Below are 17,877 nucleotides of genomic sequence, written 5' to 3' on the forward strand. Positions count from 1 at the left end.
CTGCCAGGGATGGAGCACTCACAACCTCCCTGGGCAGCCCATTCCAGTGCCTCACCACCCTAACAGGAAAAAATGTCCTCCTTATATCCAATCTAAACTTCCCCTGTTTAAGTTTTAACCCATTACCCCTTGTCCTGTCACTACAGTCCCTGACAAAGAGTCCCTCCCCAGCATCCCTATAGGCCCCCTTCAGATACTGGAAGGCTGCTATGAGGTCTCCACGCAGCCTTCTCTTCTCCAGGCTGAACAGCCCCAATTTTCTCAGCCTGTCTTCATACGGGAGGTGCTCCAGTCCCCTGATCATCCTCGTGGCCTCCTCTGGACTTGTTCCAGCAGTTCCATGTCCTTTTTATGTTGAGGACACCAGAACTGCACACAATGCTCCAGGTGAGGTCTCACAAGAGCAGAGTAGAGGGGCAGGATCACCTCCTTCGCCCTGCTGGTCACGCTCCTTTTGATGCAGCCCAGGATACGGTTGGCTTTCTGGGCTGCGAGCGCACACTGCCGGCTCATGTTCATTTTCTCATCGACCAGCACCCCCAAGTCCTTCTCTGCAGGGCTGCTCTGAATCTCTTCTTTGCCCAGTCTGTAGCTGTGCCTGGGATTGCTCTGACCCAGGTGTAGGACCTTGCACTTGTCGTGGTTAATTGTACTTGTCGTAACTTCCTAGTGAATAGCTAAATAATTCACAGGGGCGGCTCTAAACACCTTTAAGCTTCTTATGTTTAAAGGCAAGGAGAAAATTTGGAGTAATTCTGTAGAGAGGCACTATAGCCAGCAGGATTGTGTTTTTTAAAAGCTGCTGTACTGGGAGTGAAGTACTTTCAGGTTTTCAATGGCTCCTGAGGTATGCTGAAGTCAGACCTGGCAAGAAACGGTCTCTTATAATTTGTTTTTCATCATAATCTCCGTGAGCTTTGGCTGATAACTGCTAGCGGTGAGGAAATGATACCTTTTAGCTTTTAAGTCTGCAGAAATGGAACTATTGGGCGCACTGTCGTTAGGCGATGCCACGAGGGTTAAGGCAAAGAAGCGTTGTGGCCGCGCCGGGAGAACAAGGGGTATTAGCGTGCATGGCTCCCGTGGCTGTCAGTCTGTCGGGGGACGCAGGGTGTAGCTGCGACCGGCCGGCCCGGCTCACGCCCGTTACAGCGGCGGGGCCCGCGCCCTGCCCGCGCTGGGAGCGCCGGTGCCCTGAGCCGAGGCACGGTGCGAGCTGGTGGCACCGGGGCCCCGCCCGGCCCGGCCCGCCCCGCCGCCTTCCCCCGTGCAGCGCCGGGGCGCGGGGTAGGCGGGCCGGCTCCTTCCCCCCCAGCGCCTTTAAGCCGGCAGGCGGGCCGGGCGGCGGGGCGCGAAGGCTCCGTGCCGCCATGGCCGGCTGCCCCCGCTGGGCCGCCCTGCTGGCGCTGCTGGTGCTGCCGGCCCTGCCCCGCCGCGCCGCCGCCGGCTGTGCCTCCCCCGGGCTGTGCTGCCCGGGCCGCGACCCGGCCTGCCTGAGCACCGGCCGCCGGCCCGACGGCTCCCGCGGGCCCTGCTACTGCGACCAGGCCTGCGCCCGCACCCTGGACTGCTGCCATGACTACGCCGAGGCCTGCCCAGGTGAGTGGCCGGCGGGGCTGTGGCCGTCCCCAGGCGCTCCGGCTGCGTGCAGGCTGCCTGGCTCCCGGGGGAAGCAAGGAGGGGCAGGAGTGGTGCAAGTGGCTGAGGAAGCTGCGCTCCCTGCCCGGTTGTGGCGCTGAGGGATGTAAGGTCCCCAGCAGCGGATACCTGCCAGGTCACGTCAGGATGCAGCATGCTTGTACAGGGTAAAGTGAAGCAGGACGTTTCTTATCTGAGTCAGAATCTCCCAGTCCCTTTCCCTCTTGTGAACTGAATTGCTGTGGATGGGATCAAATCTCCTGCTCCTGTGAGTCCCTGCTTCCCTGCAAAAGGCATCAACATCAGCGGCCACAGCGTTTGATGTGACACTCAACAGCAGTGCCCGTGCAGCTGAGTGCTGGGGTCCCCTGGCAGCGCTGCATTTCCCGGGAGCACAGCGGCACTCTGTCTCTAAATGTCTTCTGTTAAAGTGCGGAGGTGAATTAAGGAGGTGAGTTATTTAATGAGTGGTACAATCTCATCTTCCCTTCCCACAAACAGCATCCTCAAAGTGTCTTACCTGCTCACATAATGCTTTTTTTCTCTTTTTTCAAACATGCATAGCTGTGCCTTAGCACGGTTTTGCTCTAGCAGATGGGCTGAAGTTCCTATGATTTAGTTGCATTTTTCCATTCAAGAGAGAGTTGGAAAATGGGTGGGAAATAAGTTTGTTGCAAAGTGCTTTAAACAAGCTGTGTCTCCGAATGAGGACTGGCTGGTGGGTCTGCAGAGCAATAACTCACAAGTGCAGCAGAGAGCATGGAGCTGGTGCCCACAGGATCTTGTAAACCTGTTGTCCTGGTGCAGGTGTGCAGTGTGGCTGTCCATTGCATTTGATATCTGAACATGATTGGGTACTCCTTCAGTATCGCTGTGTCTGAATCCTGTTGCTCTCGGCAGTCATTGGGGATAACAGGGATAGGCAGGGAGCCCTCGTGTCTGTTCTTCGTGTTATGGAAGAGTAATAAGAAAAAGGTGCTCGCAGGCCCTTGTTGCGCACTGTGAGGGGCTGGCAGAGAGCAGTCACTGGTCCCTTTCTGTGCTGGGTGCCTTGGCAGCAGTGCCAGTGTCCCAGCTGCAGCCCTTGGTGTGCTCGCCCAGGCCGGTGCCATCCTGTGGCTCACTGGGGAATAGCAGCATCTTGCTTACGGAGATCAGGCGGGGAAGCTGGATTTGCGCAGAATGAGATATTTCTGTGTTATTTCTTGTGATTCATTCTGCAGGATGTACGGACCCCAGTTCTGCTATGAGTTGTATTGCCTTCATAGCCTGGCGATTTTTTGGTAGTTTTATTTCTCCCACCACTGAAGAGTTACTTTAATAAACTGACTTGTAACGCAAAATATTAAGGAAAAGGCATTATTATCTGACACCAAACACAACTGAAGAGAGCAGAACATTCCAAATACATCAGATGCACAAAAGGGTCATAATGTTTGGTAGCCTACAGTCCTGTGCACAGGCTTTTTATATTTTTGTGGTGCACTGCTGCATATAAGAAATGTCTTAATTACTCAGATAATTGATTTAATACCTAATCTTTGAATAGGTTAAAAGAGCTGCTTATGTTGACTTTAGACAAAGAGCAATAGCATTTGAAAGATCTTCCTAAAGTTTCTGAAGACAAGGGCAGTTTCAGTTGAGGTTAATGCAGTAATTAGGGGTTATCTGTGTCCCGTGGGACAAGCATTAAGCTGTTCAGAAAGGCTGGGATTTACAGCAGCATTTAGGAGCATATGTCCCAGTAAAATCAGTGAGGCACAGGCTTTTGGATGCCTTTGTAAATCAGTGTGAATGTCTGTTACTGTAAGATGCTGGACACAGAGGCTTTTAATGGATTTGACCTCATCTACTTCTAGAACTCTTAGTTCACCCAGTGCAAGTCCCAGTTTGCAGGGGAGGCTTGCAATGGTGTAGGAGAGGGAGGTGACTGGCCCCTGAATTGCTGGAGCTTCTGGGCAGGTAGTTTCCTGGGAGCAGAGCATGCTGGGTGCTGCCCAACACACCTGTGGGACAGGTAAGGAAGATTGTTCAGAACTATGTTGAAAAGTGTCATTTCTGGAGCAGGCATGTCACTGTTGTCAATTCTGTAACATTGCACATCCCTGGTTGTTACTCTTCCTCCAGTTATCCCCTGTGTTGTATCTCAGTGGAGTGTCTGGAGTGGCTGTGCAGAGCCTTGCAAGACAACATACCGTGTTCGGAGAAGACACATCATCCAGGAGGCCAGGAATGGAGGAGAGGCATGCCCTCCTCTGGAGGAGAGGGCTGGCTGTGTGGAGTACTGGACTCAGCAAGGAACAGAGTGCAAACAGTCCCTGAGTAAGTCCACTGAAAATGTAAGTGTCTGGGTAATCAAGGGGAAAACTCTTGTTTGGGTCAGCAGAGCTGATCTTTCTTCACTGTATTTGAAGAGTTGTTTTCAGGCAGCAGCGTGTTTGCTCTGGGTCTGTCTGGTATAATAGAGAACTGAGCTTTACACACAGAGGCTTAGAGATGTCCTTCTGAGGACAGTATTTGAAGGGAATGCCTGCCATTTGCTGTGATCTGCTGTCTAAAGTGAAATATTACAGACCTGTTGTGATCTCATGTATATGAGTATAAATCTCTGGCATTTTAAGTGGGTGTGGAGCATTTTTTTAATGTATTTTTTAAATTTTATGAGTCACCTGCAAAAAGTCATGAAGGAGCAATACCCATCAAAGGCATGATATGACTTCTCTGCTCTGGAGCAGAGTGCAGGCAGAGGGGACTTCCAGCTAGTTTCTAGAGACAAAGCCTGATTACAGTTTGTTCAAATCCAGTTTTCATGACCTACCTGTAGTGAGTTTTAGAAGAGCTGCTTGTCATTTTTACTGGTATTTTGGGGTCAAAATCTGTCCAGTCTGGATGTTGGCTACAACTGACTTCTTCAAATCTGTTTAAAGTTGGTATTAAGCAAATATTGTCTCCCTGCTCTGTCTTTTGGCTGTGCCTGCTTATGCTGCTCATGCAAATATCTGGCAACAAAAGATTCTTTTTTCAGTGAAATGGTTGATGGTCATGGATAATATGAAAATACAAAGTTATCACTGTTTTTATCTCCGGCTGAAGATAAAGCCATATGACATTAAAGGCCAATCTTTACTGTTTTGCAGACATAAACAGCCTTAGTGTAGTATTGCCACTTACACTCTGTACTCTTTCTTTGATATACACAGTCCCAGCGTTAATAACAACAGGAGGGTTTGGAAAAGCAAGGAAAAAGAGAGCTGCAGCTGATGGCAATGAAAGAGCAGGGTAAGTTGGAGGCTCAGCACAGGGGCCCAGTTATACTCTACCTTCAATGTTTCTCTGGTTGCAGTTTTGGCCCCAGCTTTTTGCTAGTCAGAATTGGCATTTCCCAGCAGAAGGGTAAGGCTTCACTAGAGCAGGGTGCTGCTCTCCCCTCAGTGACAGCAGTATCTACAGTGTGTCTGAAGGTTGTGGGTCTGCCTTGATGTAAGGCCAGTACAAGACTGAAATTCAGCTCATTGTTCATGGCATCAATAGTGTTTTAGGTTGTGTGATCAGTCAGCCAAAGACCATTCACTTCTGGTCTTCCCAATGTGGAATCTGGTGCAATTTGCATTTTTTTTAAATAAATGGGGTAAATTCACAAGGGGCAGAATTTGCTATCTGATTACATGGGAAGCGCCTTTCCCATTTCAGCTCCCTTGATATAATACTGCCTGTTTTCCCCTGCAGCACTGTTGCACAGCACAGGTACAGACAGGGTTGTACAGAAAGCTCTGTTGCAGTTTCCTTTGTGAGACACAGCCATCTCTCTGTCAGCTGCTCTGCATCCAGGCTGGTGTCTCAAACACATGGGAGCTGGCATTAACCTTCTCTATTCTCTTCTTTTTCAGTTTGGGGTCATCACTAACAGTGACACAGTGGAGATGGGAAAGGTTATCTTCCACAGTGTAGCCCCTCGTACACAGCTTTGAAAGCTAGATGTTCCTAGGGGTTCTTATGCAGTCCTGGGGTTTTCCTGGTTCTTGTTGAGAGCTGCTGTTCCTGTAAACACTGTGTGAAGTTTCCCAGAGCTGCTCTTGCAGCACGAAGCAGCCATGCACTTGTTGATTGATTTCCCTATGTGCTGTTGTACCTGTAAGCATTTCCATAGTGCATGAGTGCATCCGTCCTCCTCGTTTAAGGGTCTGAAGGGAAGAACATCTGTTCACCCTAAGCCTCCCTCGGTCTCCTCATTAGTTGAGCCTTCTCGCTCTAAAATTCAAAAACATGAGCACAGCTGTACTGCATGTGTATTCATCCTTGCTGTCCTTCCCTCACATAAGATAGGGAAGCAAACTGCTTACATGGTTTAGTGTGCTCCCTGAAGGTGTTTGGAAATCCTCGTGATGATTGAGACAGAACCAGTCTAGACTAGAACCCAATTCTCTGCTGGGCTTGTAGATGATTACAGAACTTCTTTGGTTTACCACTCCAAACAAGGCCAGTTCTTTTGGGCTTTCATCTTTGGTTTTGTTTTGGTTAAAGTCAGAAGCACAGACAAGTCTGAGCAGGGCAGAAATGCTATGTGATCTGGTGGTCCTCCCACTGGAATATGACAACCTCACTCCATCTTTAGGAGGAAGATCATCACAAGGAAAACCTCTACAGATCAAATCTTAGCTCCTGTATCAAGTTGCTCCACAGAACCCATTATAAGTAACAGAGCAGATGATAAAGTGGTGCAACAAATGGATACCAGACTTGGAATCAGAAGACCTGTCTGTTGGGTTTTCTTGGCTTTAGTGAAATACTTGTCTGATCTGTGTCACTATTTGTAAAAACAGATGCCAGTAATACGTGATGTTTTTTGATATGTTAGCTGGAAACACCAACAGAGTAGGTTTAGTTCCCATTTAACCTTGTCACAATGCAGGTACACTGTATGTTCTGGGTTTTATAACCTCGTGTGTGGGTTAGTTTGTTTTTTGTTTTCCTTAATTAGTGATCTGTAGTCACCCAACTTATTCACCCAGTCCTGCGGAGGTCTCTAATCTGGTTACTGAGCTAACCTACTTGTTTATCTTGGTTGCAGGTACTGTGTTGAATTCCAGCTTGTGGCCATCACGCCGGGGTGCTTGCACAGCCACCACTCATACACTCACTGGATGCAGTACCTCAGGGAGGGCCACACTGTCTGCGTGGAGTGTCAGCACCCAGCTTTAGACTCCAGAAGTCTACATTGTTATGGGGATGGCAGTGGAAGCAAAAAGTAAGAGTTTTAGCTTTTAGTTTTGTGTGAAATTTTTAATTCTTCTCTCTTGATCTGCTTTTCCCAGTTTCGTATTGCACAGCACAGCTCTCTGGAGCACTGTACATATATTAACTGGTCTTTGTTGCATACCATGTGTTTCTTGGAGAGATGAAATGACCTGGTGAAGCTCACATAGTAAACCGGTTGCAGAGCCAGGACTGAAGTGTGGGAGTACCTGCACTTAGTCTGCTAAATCTCACTGACTTTTAAGTAGTACACTTGTGGAATCTTTTTGTTTTAAAGACACTCCAGCCATGCTTCTAAGGTTAGCAGTGCTGCCAGATGTCAGATAAAACCAAATCTGTTTCTGATTTTTAAGCACTGGGGATTTTGTTTCTACAATTGATCCTTTCTTAGTGCTCCTAGTGAGTGGCAGCTGGCTCAGGCACCTGAGGTTGGATGGAAGTACAGTTGAATCTTTGTACTTTCAGCATCTTCTCCCTGGAAAGCTGAAGAAGCTTTGGGGTGACTGATGGTGACCACACAGCTTGTACATGTTGGGCATACTCCAACACAGATGAAGGGACTGACCTGAAGCTGTGAAACACACCTGTGGCAGAGCCAGCAACAGAAGAGTTCTGGCTCCCAATCCTCTGCTGTGGTCACTGGAGGCACAGTTTCTGCAGTGCTTTTATCCTGATACTTTTAACCCTATTGCTAGTTTATTAAATCATCCCTGCCTGAGAAAATCATTGCCCATTAGTCTAGGAAGGAATATTTTTGAAACTTATATAAATGTTGAAACAAGCACATTCATTTGAATTAGAAACTAAACTAGGATTGTCAGGCCTCAAGCACACAGTACTACCAAGACTGCCAATAATGGCCTTTTTAGACAGGGTTTTTTACAGGCTTTTAGTAAGAGGAAGTCATGTTAGAGGCTTTTTCTTCCCTGTCTCAGCTTGTTACATGCAAATGTTCCAAAAGCTTTAAGATAAAGAAGAAAATATTAACTGGTGTAGCCAGGAGTAGCTCTTACCTGCATTCAACATATAAATAATTATAAAAGCTTACAGTAATGTTATTTTACTAAAACCCTGGAGCCAGACAAGAACATCAGATTAAGCAAAATAAAAAATGTTTTCAGGAATTCATTTCCTTGTTGGGCTGCAAAAAGAGGAGGCATTTTCATTCACCTGATCTCATGAACAGCACTATACATGGAATGGAAGCACAAAGGAAATGGGACTGTGCCCTTTAGGAATGATGATCTGATTGCCAGGGTGCTGGCAGGCTTAAGGCTGGAGATGGGTAGTGATAATGGAGTTGAGTGGTGACTGGTTCACTGAAGTCAGGACTCAGCCCACATCTCAGCAGATGGTTTAAATCCATCCCAATTGAGCAGAGCCTAGAAATAGTTCCCAGAGCTGGGATGTCTGGATGTCTGTAAAATGAACTGGTGGATCCATTTTGTTATAGGCATGTGAAAACCAGCAGAAAAGCCAACCTTTTACACAGTAAGGTTTTATCCCTCCAGTGTTACTGCCTATAATGTCAAATGAAGTCATGCCTCTCATTTTCAAGGCTAGTATGAGCTCTCTGTGTTTGTGGCAAGTTGAGGTACTGTGTGTGTTCACTTGGATTTATTGGCAGGGGAGTAGCATAGGCTTGGAGGACAGGCAGGGCTGGCCTGAGCAGTGGACGAAATTCCCATCTGCAAAAGGCAATGGAGATGCACTTTAAGCCTCCTTGAACGAGCAGTTCTTTAGCAGTTTTGTCAGAGATAAGTGACTGGCAGGTGGAACATGAATGATATCTCTGGTCTGCAGCTTCCTCATCATGTGTGTGTGTGAAGCCTCCCTTACATTTCATGTGGATCTTTTGGATAACTCCCACATGTCCCCTAAATAGGTAACCTCCAGGGCATGGTCTGGTGTTCTTTAGCACTATTTGACTTTACTGTGGTGGGTTAAATTAATTGTTGTCCAGGATTGGGTATCTTGCTTGATTTTCTTGATACGAACATCTCAAGTGCAAGTATTTACTATAGGTATTCTTCATGTGAACAGAGCTGTCTGCTTATTTGTTCCCAAAAATAATAGTCTTTTTTCACTAAGTTTCATGGAGGAAAAAACTGACCTCCCTGATCTCTGAGAAAATAATTGTACTGTTGGTGGGAACAACCATTGAAAGGGATGAGGGAAATGTCTGTGGAAAGGCTTCTACCTTCTGTTAGAGTAAGTGGCCATATCTGAGCATGCAGCCTTGCAAGGGAGCAGTGCTCTGAGAGGGTTGCATGGTGAGATTCTCAGGCTGGGGTGCGCTGGCCAGGTATGGAAGGCATAATTGTGGTGCTTGTAAACAAAGATGGAAGAAGAATGGAATGCAACTGTTGCCCTGAGAAAGAGGATGGTGCCAGATCTTAGGATGCAGCATGTGTTGAGGTTGCCCAGATCTGCTCAAAAGTCTCTGGCTGTGTACTCGGTTCACCTTCACTGTGAATTTTTGTTGGTGTAACTCTGCCAGGAGATGTGGAGAGTTCGTGGTGGCCCCAGGGCAGTGGCGATGCTCCTGACCCCAGCTCTCCAGGGCTGCTGGCCGGGGCTGCGTATAGAAGCATTCACAGCTGCTGCCGTCCCACTCACACCATGCCTGTGCTTTGCTTCTCGCCCTGTCAATTCGGCAGCTTGTGCCAGCATTCAGTTCCCTGAGATATTGTTCCAAGAGTGACTCTCAGGAAGGAAAACATCTGACAGAGTTTATTTTAAACTCAGTAATGCTGGTATATTTTGGTGAATATTTCCTAATTATCTTCTTGTGTCTAAGTGGAGTCTGGCTTTATAAGTGCTCCAAGTTAAAGAGAGATGCTTGTTGTCTGTGCCTTCCACCTGTCTCCTACTCTGTAGAAGATGCTAGTTCATTTTAACCCCTGTTATGCAAGTGCAGGAGGTTTACCAAAGTCCTTGGTTTATGACCATGAGGTGAGGGCACTAGGAAAATCTTGCTTGCACTGGCTTCTTTCTTCTAGAAGGTTATGAGATTAAACAAGGCAGAGCATCAAGCTAGGAAAGGGATTTGTTCATTTTGGATCATCTTTGAAAGACCTACAAATAAAGCATAGACTTGACATCTGTGAAATTGTTACTCAGCCTGTGTCTAGGAGCATCAGTTGCTCTTCATCATCTGGAGCAAAGGATGTGGTTGTAGCACAAGCATATCCAGACTGCAGCAGGTTATGCCCATGCTCATGGGGCAGAGGGAGAGAAAAGATGCTTAATTTATAGCAAAGTCAGTATTTGCCTTCCCCACCAGCAGGATGAGAGTGACCAAGTTTAGCTTATGTGTTTAAGGAGCAAAGCCCTTTAAAGGTAAAACTGCAGCCAAGAGCTTTGAAGGATATGGGACTGCTTTGTGCACTGCCTGCTTTATCTGGGATCTTAATCCTGTCTGTGCACATTCTGGTATTTTGAAATGACCCCAAGCCAAAAGAAAAACGCAGTGAGCCTTCTCCAACCATGTGTCATACATAAACCCCTGCTCTGGAGCATGACATCTCATTAAACCAAGGGCAGGGTTATCTTTGTGGAGCTAGATCAATAATTCCAGTTTCCACAGAACTATAAAACAAGCAGAAGCTGGAGGTCTGTTGGCTATTCTGTGGGCAGCTCTCTGCACAGGGCAAGAGTTGATCCAGTTGTGGTATTTATACTTATCCAAAGGTCAGGGCTGGGACACAGTGTTGTGAGGGATTCCCTTAAACCGCTAAATGCTGAAATCTGGCAGTGCCATAACAAAATTTCAGTTTCTGTCACTGATAGGCCAACATTGCTTGGGCAGCCACTGATTGTGGAAAATGGCCTGTGGATCTGCTTGTTTTAATAAGATATTTCTCTGTTCAGTTCTGGTCAATGTATTGATGGACTGCCTGGGAGAAAAGAGGTTGGTTGGTTGTTGTCCTCTGCTTAAGAGGCCTGTGAGTAACGTTTTTCCAGCACTTGTTGGTCTGGTACCTTCAGCCAGCTGCCATCCAGAAGTTGTGTTATTGTGTAGCTCTTAGCAAGATGGAAAAGCTTGGGCAAGTGTTTCACTACTGTGGTTATCCAGAGATGCTCATGTCCCCGCAGCTGCTCACACAGACCTGTGCTGTGTTTATTTAGCATCTTGATGGCAATGGGCAGCAATAGAGCTCTGCCTGTTGAGAAGGAGCATAGTGTTATAAAGAAAAATGGAGAAAGAGGTGTTTTGCCCAGTTTGCAACCTGTCAGGTGTTTCAATACAGGGGTTGTGGGGATGACAGTGTGCTTTGTGAGCTGTTGCATGCAGTGCTGAGCACCTCAAGTAGATGTTTCTGTGCATCCTTTTAGACTTGACATCTATAGTACGTGCTGCTCCAGGTTCTTCCAGTCCAGTGTTCCTGACTGTGGCTTTACTTTACTATAATCCTATGGGGGTCACTGTGGTTGCTGCTTCTTTACAGCAGTAGAAAGGCAGAGTTGAATTCGTAAAGTGAAAATGGATGTTAGAAAACTAAATGGGATTTACTGGGTGATTGAAGCCAGATTTAAGTACAAGTGACAGCCCTGCAGTGGAGCTGCAGCACATTAACTTTTCCCCTCTTATGACTGTTTCAGGAATCAGCTCTTGCACTGGCAAGCAGTAGGGAATCCTCGCTGCAAGGGAACCTGGAAGAGAATTCGCCAGCTGGACACATGCTCCTGTCCTTCTGTTCACAGCTTCTTGTTCATCTAACTTCTGACAGTCACAGCAAGGGAGTGCTGTGATGGCTTGTCTGGCACCTGCGTGTGGCAGCGGTAGGAACCACAACCAAAACAATGACTTCTCCATGTCAGAGGCTATGCCTCTTGACTTCAAGAGGTTTCTGTCTGTACTGGCGCACCCTGAATCCCCTCTGTCTCTGTGTACTCCTTGGTTTCCAAAGAAATGAGGCTGGCTGTTGAAGTGCCAATCTCTTTGTGCCCACCCATCCTTGAGAGAGGCCTGTCTGACCCTGATGACATCTTGCAAATTCCCCCTTTCTTGAGATGAACAAGAATTCACCAAATATGAATAAGGACAAAAAATTCTGTATGAGCCCAGGGTTAATTATTATTTTTCTAAAGTCTCAATGAAGAATCAACAATGCAAAATAAATTAACTCAAGTGCCTTCTTTTCATGGCAGTAGCACTTCTTCATTGATGCTTCCTGCTTATACTTGTATATGATTTCCTTTTGTTTTCACCCACCCTGGTCTCATCATTTCATATTGATCCTCAGTCTTACAGAGGGTTGATAGTTGATCTTGTGCAGCTGATATAATGGCAAAATTTAGCAATGAGCCAGTTCAAATCTGTGAGAATAGAAGGTATCAGGGATAAATTGGACTTGGACTTAAGGTTTCAAGGAGCATCTCTGAGTTGCCCCAAAATACAGTGCAGTCCTGGGGTTCCGAATTGGAAGTCATCCCAGCAGCACCAGGAGAGCTAGCTATAGCCTTGTATTTTTGACTGGAAAATATTTGAAATATTTTCTTTATATTCTGCTGATTTATATTCATACTTTTCTATAAATGAAAATAAAAGAGACTTTTAGATATTCTCCCAGTGTGTATCTGTTCGATTAATCTGTGTACTTCCATCTCTTTAGTTCCTGAACCTGCCTAATTTGTTCTAGCCAATCTTGCAGCTGACTCCTCTGCTCCAGGAGGTAAGACTAGAGGAAAAGTTGCTGCTGTCCAGATCCAGAACTTACAGGTGGATTTCCAGGATAGCCAGGACTTACAGGTGGAAGTCCAGCACGATGACCCACTGCTATGCAGAAGTGGCTGTGGTATTTCTTTTAATATACATATACTTCTGAATCTGCTTAAATAAAGTTACAGAAAGGACTTGCACTTTGTGGTAGTGTCCTGCAGTGGTGAGCATCTAGGTAATTAAATCTGTCAAAACCCAGGTGAGTGGCCGGGGGTGGTTCTGGAAGAGAGTTTTAATGCTCACGTCTGTCTAGATTTGGATCATGAAACTCATCTAGTGACCATGTTGAGGGTGTTTCATGGAAATACTAAAGGGCACTGTGGATACATGCTTGAGATGCTCAGAGGAGTGTGTAGCATGGTGATGAGTGGTCAGAAAGCGCCTGATGCCTCTTAGCCAGCACAGCAGCGATTTGAGAGCAAGGCTCTGCTTTTCATTGTATGTTACAAGCTGTCTCTGTGGATTAATGACTCACAGGGGGGTGATGTCATCCCAGAGTAACAAGATTTAAAGAAAAGGAAAAATAAAGGCTTATGCTTCATTGTCTGACATAATCTGTCACTAACCTGTGGCCAGTTCAGGAGTACTTGCTGGTTTGTGGGCAGTGGGATGTGATCCTCTGAGTGACGGCTTGGGAATAAATAACCAGTGTACATCATTTCAGTTTTTGCAGTGAGGAATTTCTATCAAGCTGGAAGCCAGTTTCATTTTCTTGGTAGAGATATGTAATCATAGTAGCAGTTATTCATTGGAAGTTTTTCTTTGTCCTGCAAAAGCCCCATATTAGGCACCAGGACTGTAAATAGGTGGCTGCTCGTTTCAGAAGCAGAATGGAGCCAGCTATTGGAAATACTTTTCATTTTCAGAATCTACCCAAACTTTTGACAGCATGAAACCCTGCTCTTGTCAGGTGCTTTCAGAGTTGGGTACTGAAGCTATAAAATTTGCTTTATAATGCTTAAAAAACCAAATCTTCTACAAGTTGCATTCACCTCGTTGCCTGACTCCTACAACATCAGAGCCAGTAAGGTAGGAAAAGGCAGTATTGCTAAGTTATAAATGATAGTCAAGTGGGAAAAGCCTTTATTGTCATCAATGAAATGATGTAGCACCTTAAAACACCTTAATTGCAATCCCTTTAATTTACTGACTAGTTAAGTGTTAGCTGTACTATGTTTATGTGAAAGACTTTTATTAAATGTACTTGCTGTCAGATATTTAGTCCTGACAGATATTTAGTCAATCTGTTTGGCTGTGAACCTTTCAGGGTAGAAGGCTGCCCTCTTGCTTCAGTGTCTGGAGAATAAGGGAGACTTCAGAGAGGTTCGTTTGATAATGCTTGGTTCTGTTCTGGCAGAAACAGCAGGAAGCTTTAGCCAGTTTTGATATGAATTTGATGGTTAGGGATTCTGCAGAATCAGTCTCTCAAGTGAAGGTAGCTGTGAGAGTTGAGAAGTTTGAGAATAGGCTGCTCAGAAATAGTATTCTGGGTCAGTTTATTACAGAATCTGGGCTTGACTATTTCTTGAGGCTCAGGGTAGGTTTGCTAAAATGCGTTTTAGGTTGACTGAAGCTCAGTTAATTCATGCCAGGTTTGATGATTAGTCCCTGTAGATGGAGACAGAAGAAAGAGAGGGATTTAGAAGTGGTGAAATGTTTTCATACCTCCTAAGTGAAGTGTTTTGATTTTTTGATTTGGGGATTTTATTTCAAGACTGAAACAATCCAAGTCAAATGGAATTATTTCATTCAACCCCCTCATTGTTTTCAAGTTTCTCTTTTGTGGAAAATGCTGGAGGGAAAACCTCCTTCTGAATTGATCAGAATGATGTATTTATCAATAGTCTTCTAGGTCCTGCTTGTGAGACAGCTGTGATACTAAGTTAGTAAGCACAAAAAAGTCTGTTTCTATGGCCAGTGACTTGTTAGTCAGGGTTTTCTTTGCTGCTGCCTCATCCCTGAGACCTGACAACATGAGGTCCTAACAAGAGCTGCTGATGGTGGCATGGTAGGACTTCCAGTCTTTTGCTTCTGTCACCGTAGCGTGGAGATGCAGGGGTATGAAAGAATTAGCCCCTAGGGGACCCTTGTAGCAGCTATACTTCTACACAGGTTATGTCATTCGATGAAACAAGATGTTGCAAATGTCTCAGTGCATCAGCACATCCTAAGAAGGGTTATGCAATGTCCTGGCCTCACCTCCACACTTTGGGTGACTGGTCAAACAAATCCCATCGGTAAATTCCTGGGGAAAGGAGGGAAAGATGCAAGAGTGTGTGAAGAGAGAGCAAGAGTCAGCCTTTTTAGTAGAGGAAGATAATGAAGCTGTCAGGTCACTCTTTCTGCAAATGAAGATTAGCTCATGGTATAGACACATATTGGGTCCTGCCTGTTTCCCTCTAGGGGATTTATTACCATCCATTATCATAACCTCCATAATTTCTAGTGCCTGAGTTTTGGGAAAGATAAGACTATTGGAAGTCCAAGGCAAAATGTTCCTGAAAAATGGCTTTGTTCAGTAAACAAGCAAGGCAGGCTCACACTGAGGAAAGGCTGTTCGCTGAAGATGACAGCCGTTCCCATGACAACACTAAAAACCTTTCACCATTGGGTATCAACAGGAGAACATCTCCCACAGCAAGTACATGAAGCCAGGAGCTTAGTCCTCATCTTCCATAAATCATCCTGTTGGGCACCGATAATAAGGAGCTGCCAGTTGTGCACACGCAGCTCTACCTTCTAGGCACCAGCCTGGCTTCAGATAAAAGGAAGAGCAAATAAAGCCAAAGCACCGGTAAGCTGGATTTATGTAAAAGGAAAATTAAGCTCAACTGATGTTCCTGCGCTTCCCTCTGCTCTCCAGCTGAGGATCTCAATTTTTAATGATGAAAAGCTGAGCAAAAAATCCAGCCCATTTTACAAACTGCTAAAGAAGCCACGTGATTTTCCCTGTTGTAGAGAAATCTGTCATTGTCATGGGATGGAGAGAGGGGGAGGCCCTGGGTGAATTCTGCTTTTCTTTACCCTAATGCTGTAGTGTCCAGCCTGGGATTCAATAGTTGACTTCCGCATTTGAAACAGAAGGTGGTAAAAGACCATTTGTTACCATGGGATCTTCATTAGGCCTATCAGTTCCCTGCATGTCATGATACCTGGGACTGCAGTCATCTGAATGTATGAGGGATTTGCTTCCTTTTTGAAGGAGAAAGCCCTTGTGCATTTGAAAAAAAAAGAGATAAAATGTGCCCAGAAAGCTCAGGAACCAAAGAAAGAAAAAGAACAGCAACAAAAAAAGTAATTTTCTGAAATAGCCTTGTTGCTTTTGTTGAGCACATTCTTCTTGAATGGTAGGAGTTAGCAATACTTCCCCAGAAATGAAACTGTTCTGTTATCTTTAGCTTTTCAAACCTAATTTTCTTTTTTATCCTTAAGCCTTTGAATATTAAGATTGACTCTTCCCCCCCCCTTTTTTTTTTTTTTAAGTTTTTTTTAAAGTCTATTCCAGTTATAACATTGGTTGCTTGGTGATAGTTGTGATACTGCAAGTGGAGGAGTAGAGGTGAGAAAGGAGAGGAGAGTCTGAACCAGCAGAGATTATTCTGTTCTGTAAATATGTCTCCTGCAGCTTAAAACTACAAACCCAAATATTAGCAAGATACTTTTTTTTTTCCCTTTCATTTTTAAACACTCTGGTTTCTCCCATTCTCAGGCTGGACGAAACACATTCACTTCTGAAGACTGCCCTATGTGTTCTTCAAATCACCACCTCTTTAGACCCACAGGGATGTGCAGGGGTTTTGGGCTCTGGTCCATGGTACTCCCGGTTGCTCTTGTCCTGTGGCACATGTGCACAACTCACTGTGACACTAGTGGGACTGAGACGTGTATTCAGGACAGGATGTGCTTGGCTGCATCTGGTAAACATCTTGAATTGATATTGGAAAGGGTGAAGGTGGAACCATGGTGCCGTTTGTCCATGACTACTGATAAATACCACAATATTACCTTTTTTCATGAGTTCAGGTGCAGTGTTGGACCTCGTGCACCCCCAAAGCCATGAGTTCCACATCCTGGTTAATGCTGGAGAGGAGGTGCAAGGTTTCTTACTATCACGGTTCCCAAATGTTCAGGATCAAAGAGCTGATCCTGTGCAGAGCTCAGCATCACCATGTTTCTGTCTATCTTTTTTTGCTGTTACTTGCTGTGCTCCGTGCTTGTTTTACTTGAGCTCTGTTGTGACCTTTCCATACTACTGATTGAGTGCTTTTAAATTACTGGAAGGGTGTTGCAGGTAGATGCCAGCGCTAATGAGTTTTCACCTTACTCCACTTTCATAACAATCCTCAGACCAGCTGACCAATTCTTGATTTATTCCTTGTGCCATATTTAAGCCATTAACAGATGGAGCAAAAGCTGTCTAAAAAATGGGAGTTGCTCAGCTCATTCAATGTCATTTCATTGGTGAAAGCCAGTGTGCTCTGGCTTGCTTAATCCTGTGTCTTGCTGCTCACCCGCAAGCTAAGGCTGATCTGTGGATGCTCAGAGCTTCTGTTTGAGAGCACAAAGTGTGACTGGACGTCTCCTCCCTCCAAGGGAGAGTGTGTCTGTATCCATGTGGGCTCCCCTCAAGCAGCACTTGTAATCCAATTCAGCATCCTGACTGCTGCGACAAATCATGGGATGTAGGAGAGCATCTCCAGGAAACAGTTGTTGGTCGTGTTAGAAGGATACTAGCTGGAGAAACCGGGTTTCTCTGACATGGCAATAGGATACTGTTATTTTTCCTTTCTCTAGCTCTGTTTAGCAGCTGGATGCAATATGGAAGCAGATCCCTGAAATGCTTTAACAAGGAGGGTGGCTTGAGGCTCGATTTCTGTTCAAAGGGATAAACGAGTGAGTAGTTTCACAAGCAATGCTCAGGCACAACGTGGGTTTCCTCACCTACCTCTTGCCCTCAGCTGCCTGCTGGAGACTGTGCTTGTTTGGGCACAGCAGTGTGAAAATGAAGCCTCTGCTCACTGGTGGAAAGAGCTGATCACAGGGAGTTATGAAATCCCACAGCCATGGAGCTGGTGTTCTGCTGGGCTTTTCCCCCTTGGTTTGTCTGTTTAGGGTGACAGGTGCATGGGTTCATGTACTGAGCTCTTCTGCATGCTGTACTCTGAATATTAATGTCTAATATTTGTAGGATTTTTTAGGAATTGTTCCTAATGAATTTAGGAACAAAGTCATAAGTCATTCATATTTCTAAGGCAGAAAAA

At 45.6% G+C, this 17,877-nt stretch overlaps 1 protein-coding gene across 1 annotated transcript; it reads left to right on the forward strand.

The window, feature by feature from the left end:
- Window positions 1-566: 566 nt before the first annotated feature.
- LOC136020239 (somatomedin-B and thrombospondin type-1 domain-containing protein-like) lies at window positions 567-12,461 on the forward strand. The gene is made up of 5 exons (XM_065691118.1): window positions 567-1,599; window positions 3,766-3,960; window positions 4,839-4,917; window positions 6,707-6,883; window positions 11,497-12,461. Exons 1-5 carry the CDS (start codon window positions 1,008-1,010, stop codon window positions 11,612-11,614), a joined length of 1,161 nt encoding a protein of 386 aa, XP_065547190.1. The 5' UTR covers window positions 567-1,007; the 3' UTR covers window positions 11,615-12,461.
- Window positions 12,462-17,877: the final 5,416 nt, after the last annotated feature.

Source organism: Lathamus discolor, chromosome 11 (genome assembly GCF_037157495.1).
Source record: "Lathamus discolor isolate bLatDis1 chromosome 11, bLatDis1.hap1, whole genome shotgun sequence".
Lineage (NCBI taxonomy): Eukaryota > Metazoa > Chordata > Aves > Psittaciformes > Psittacidae > Lathamus > Lathamus discolor.

Bases quoted from the DNA above. Each gene is read 5' to 3' on its own strand.
- LOC136020239 (XM_065691118.1), top strand. From the start codon at position 1,008: ATGCCACGAGGGTTAAGGCAAAGAAGCGTTGTGGCCGCGCCGGGAGAA. The intron at 1,600-3,765 runs GTGAGTGGCCGG...CTCTTCCTCCAG, and splicing joins CTACGCCGAGGCCTGCCCAG to TTATCCCCTGTGTTGTATCT. The intron at 4,918-6,706 runs GTAAGTTGGAGG...TCTTGGTTGCAG, and splicing joins GATGGCAATGAAAGAGCAGG to GTACTGTGTTGAATTCCAGC.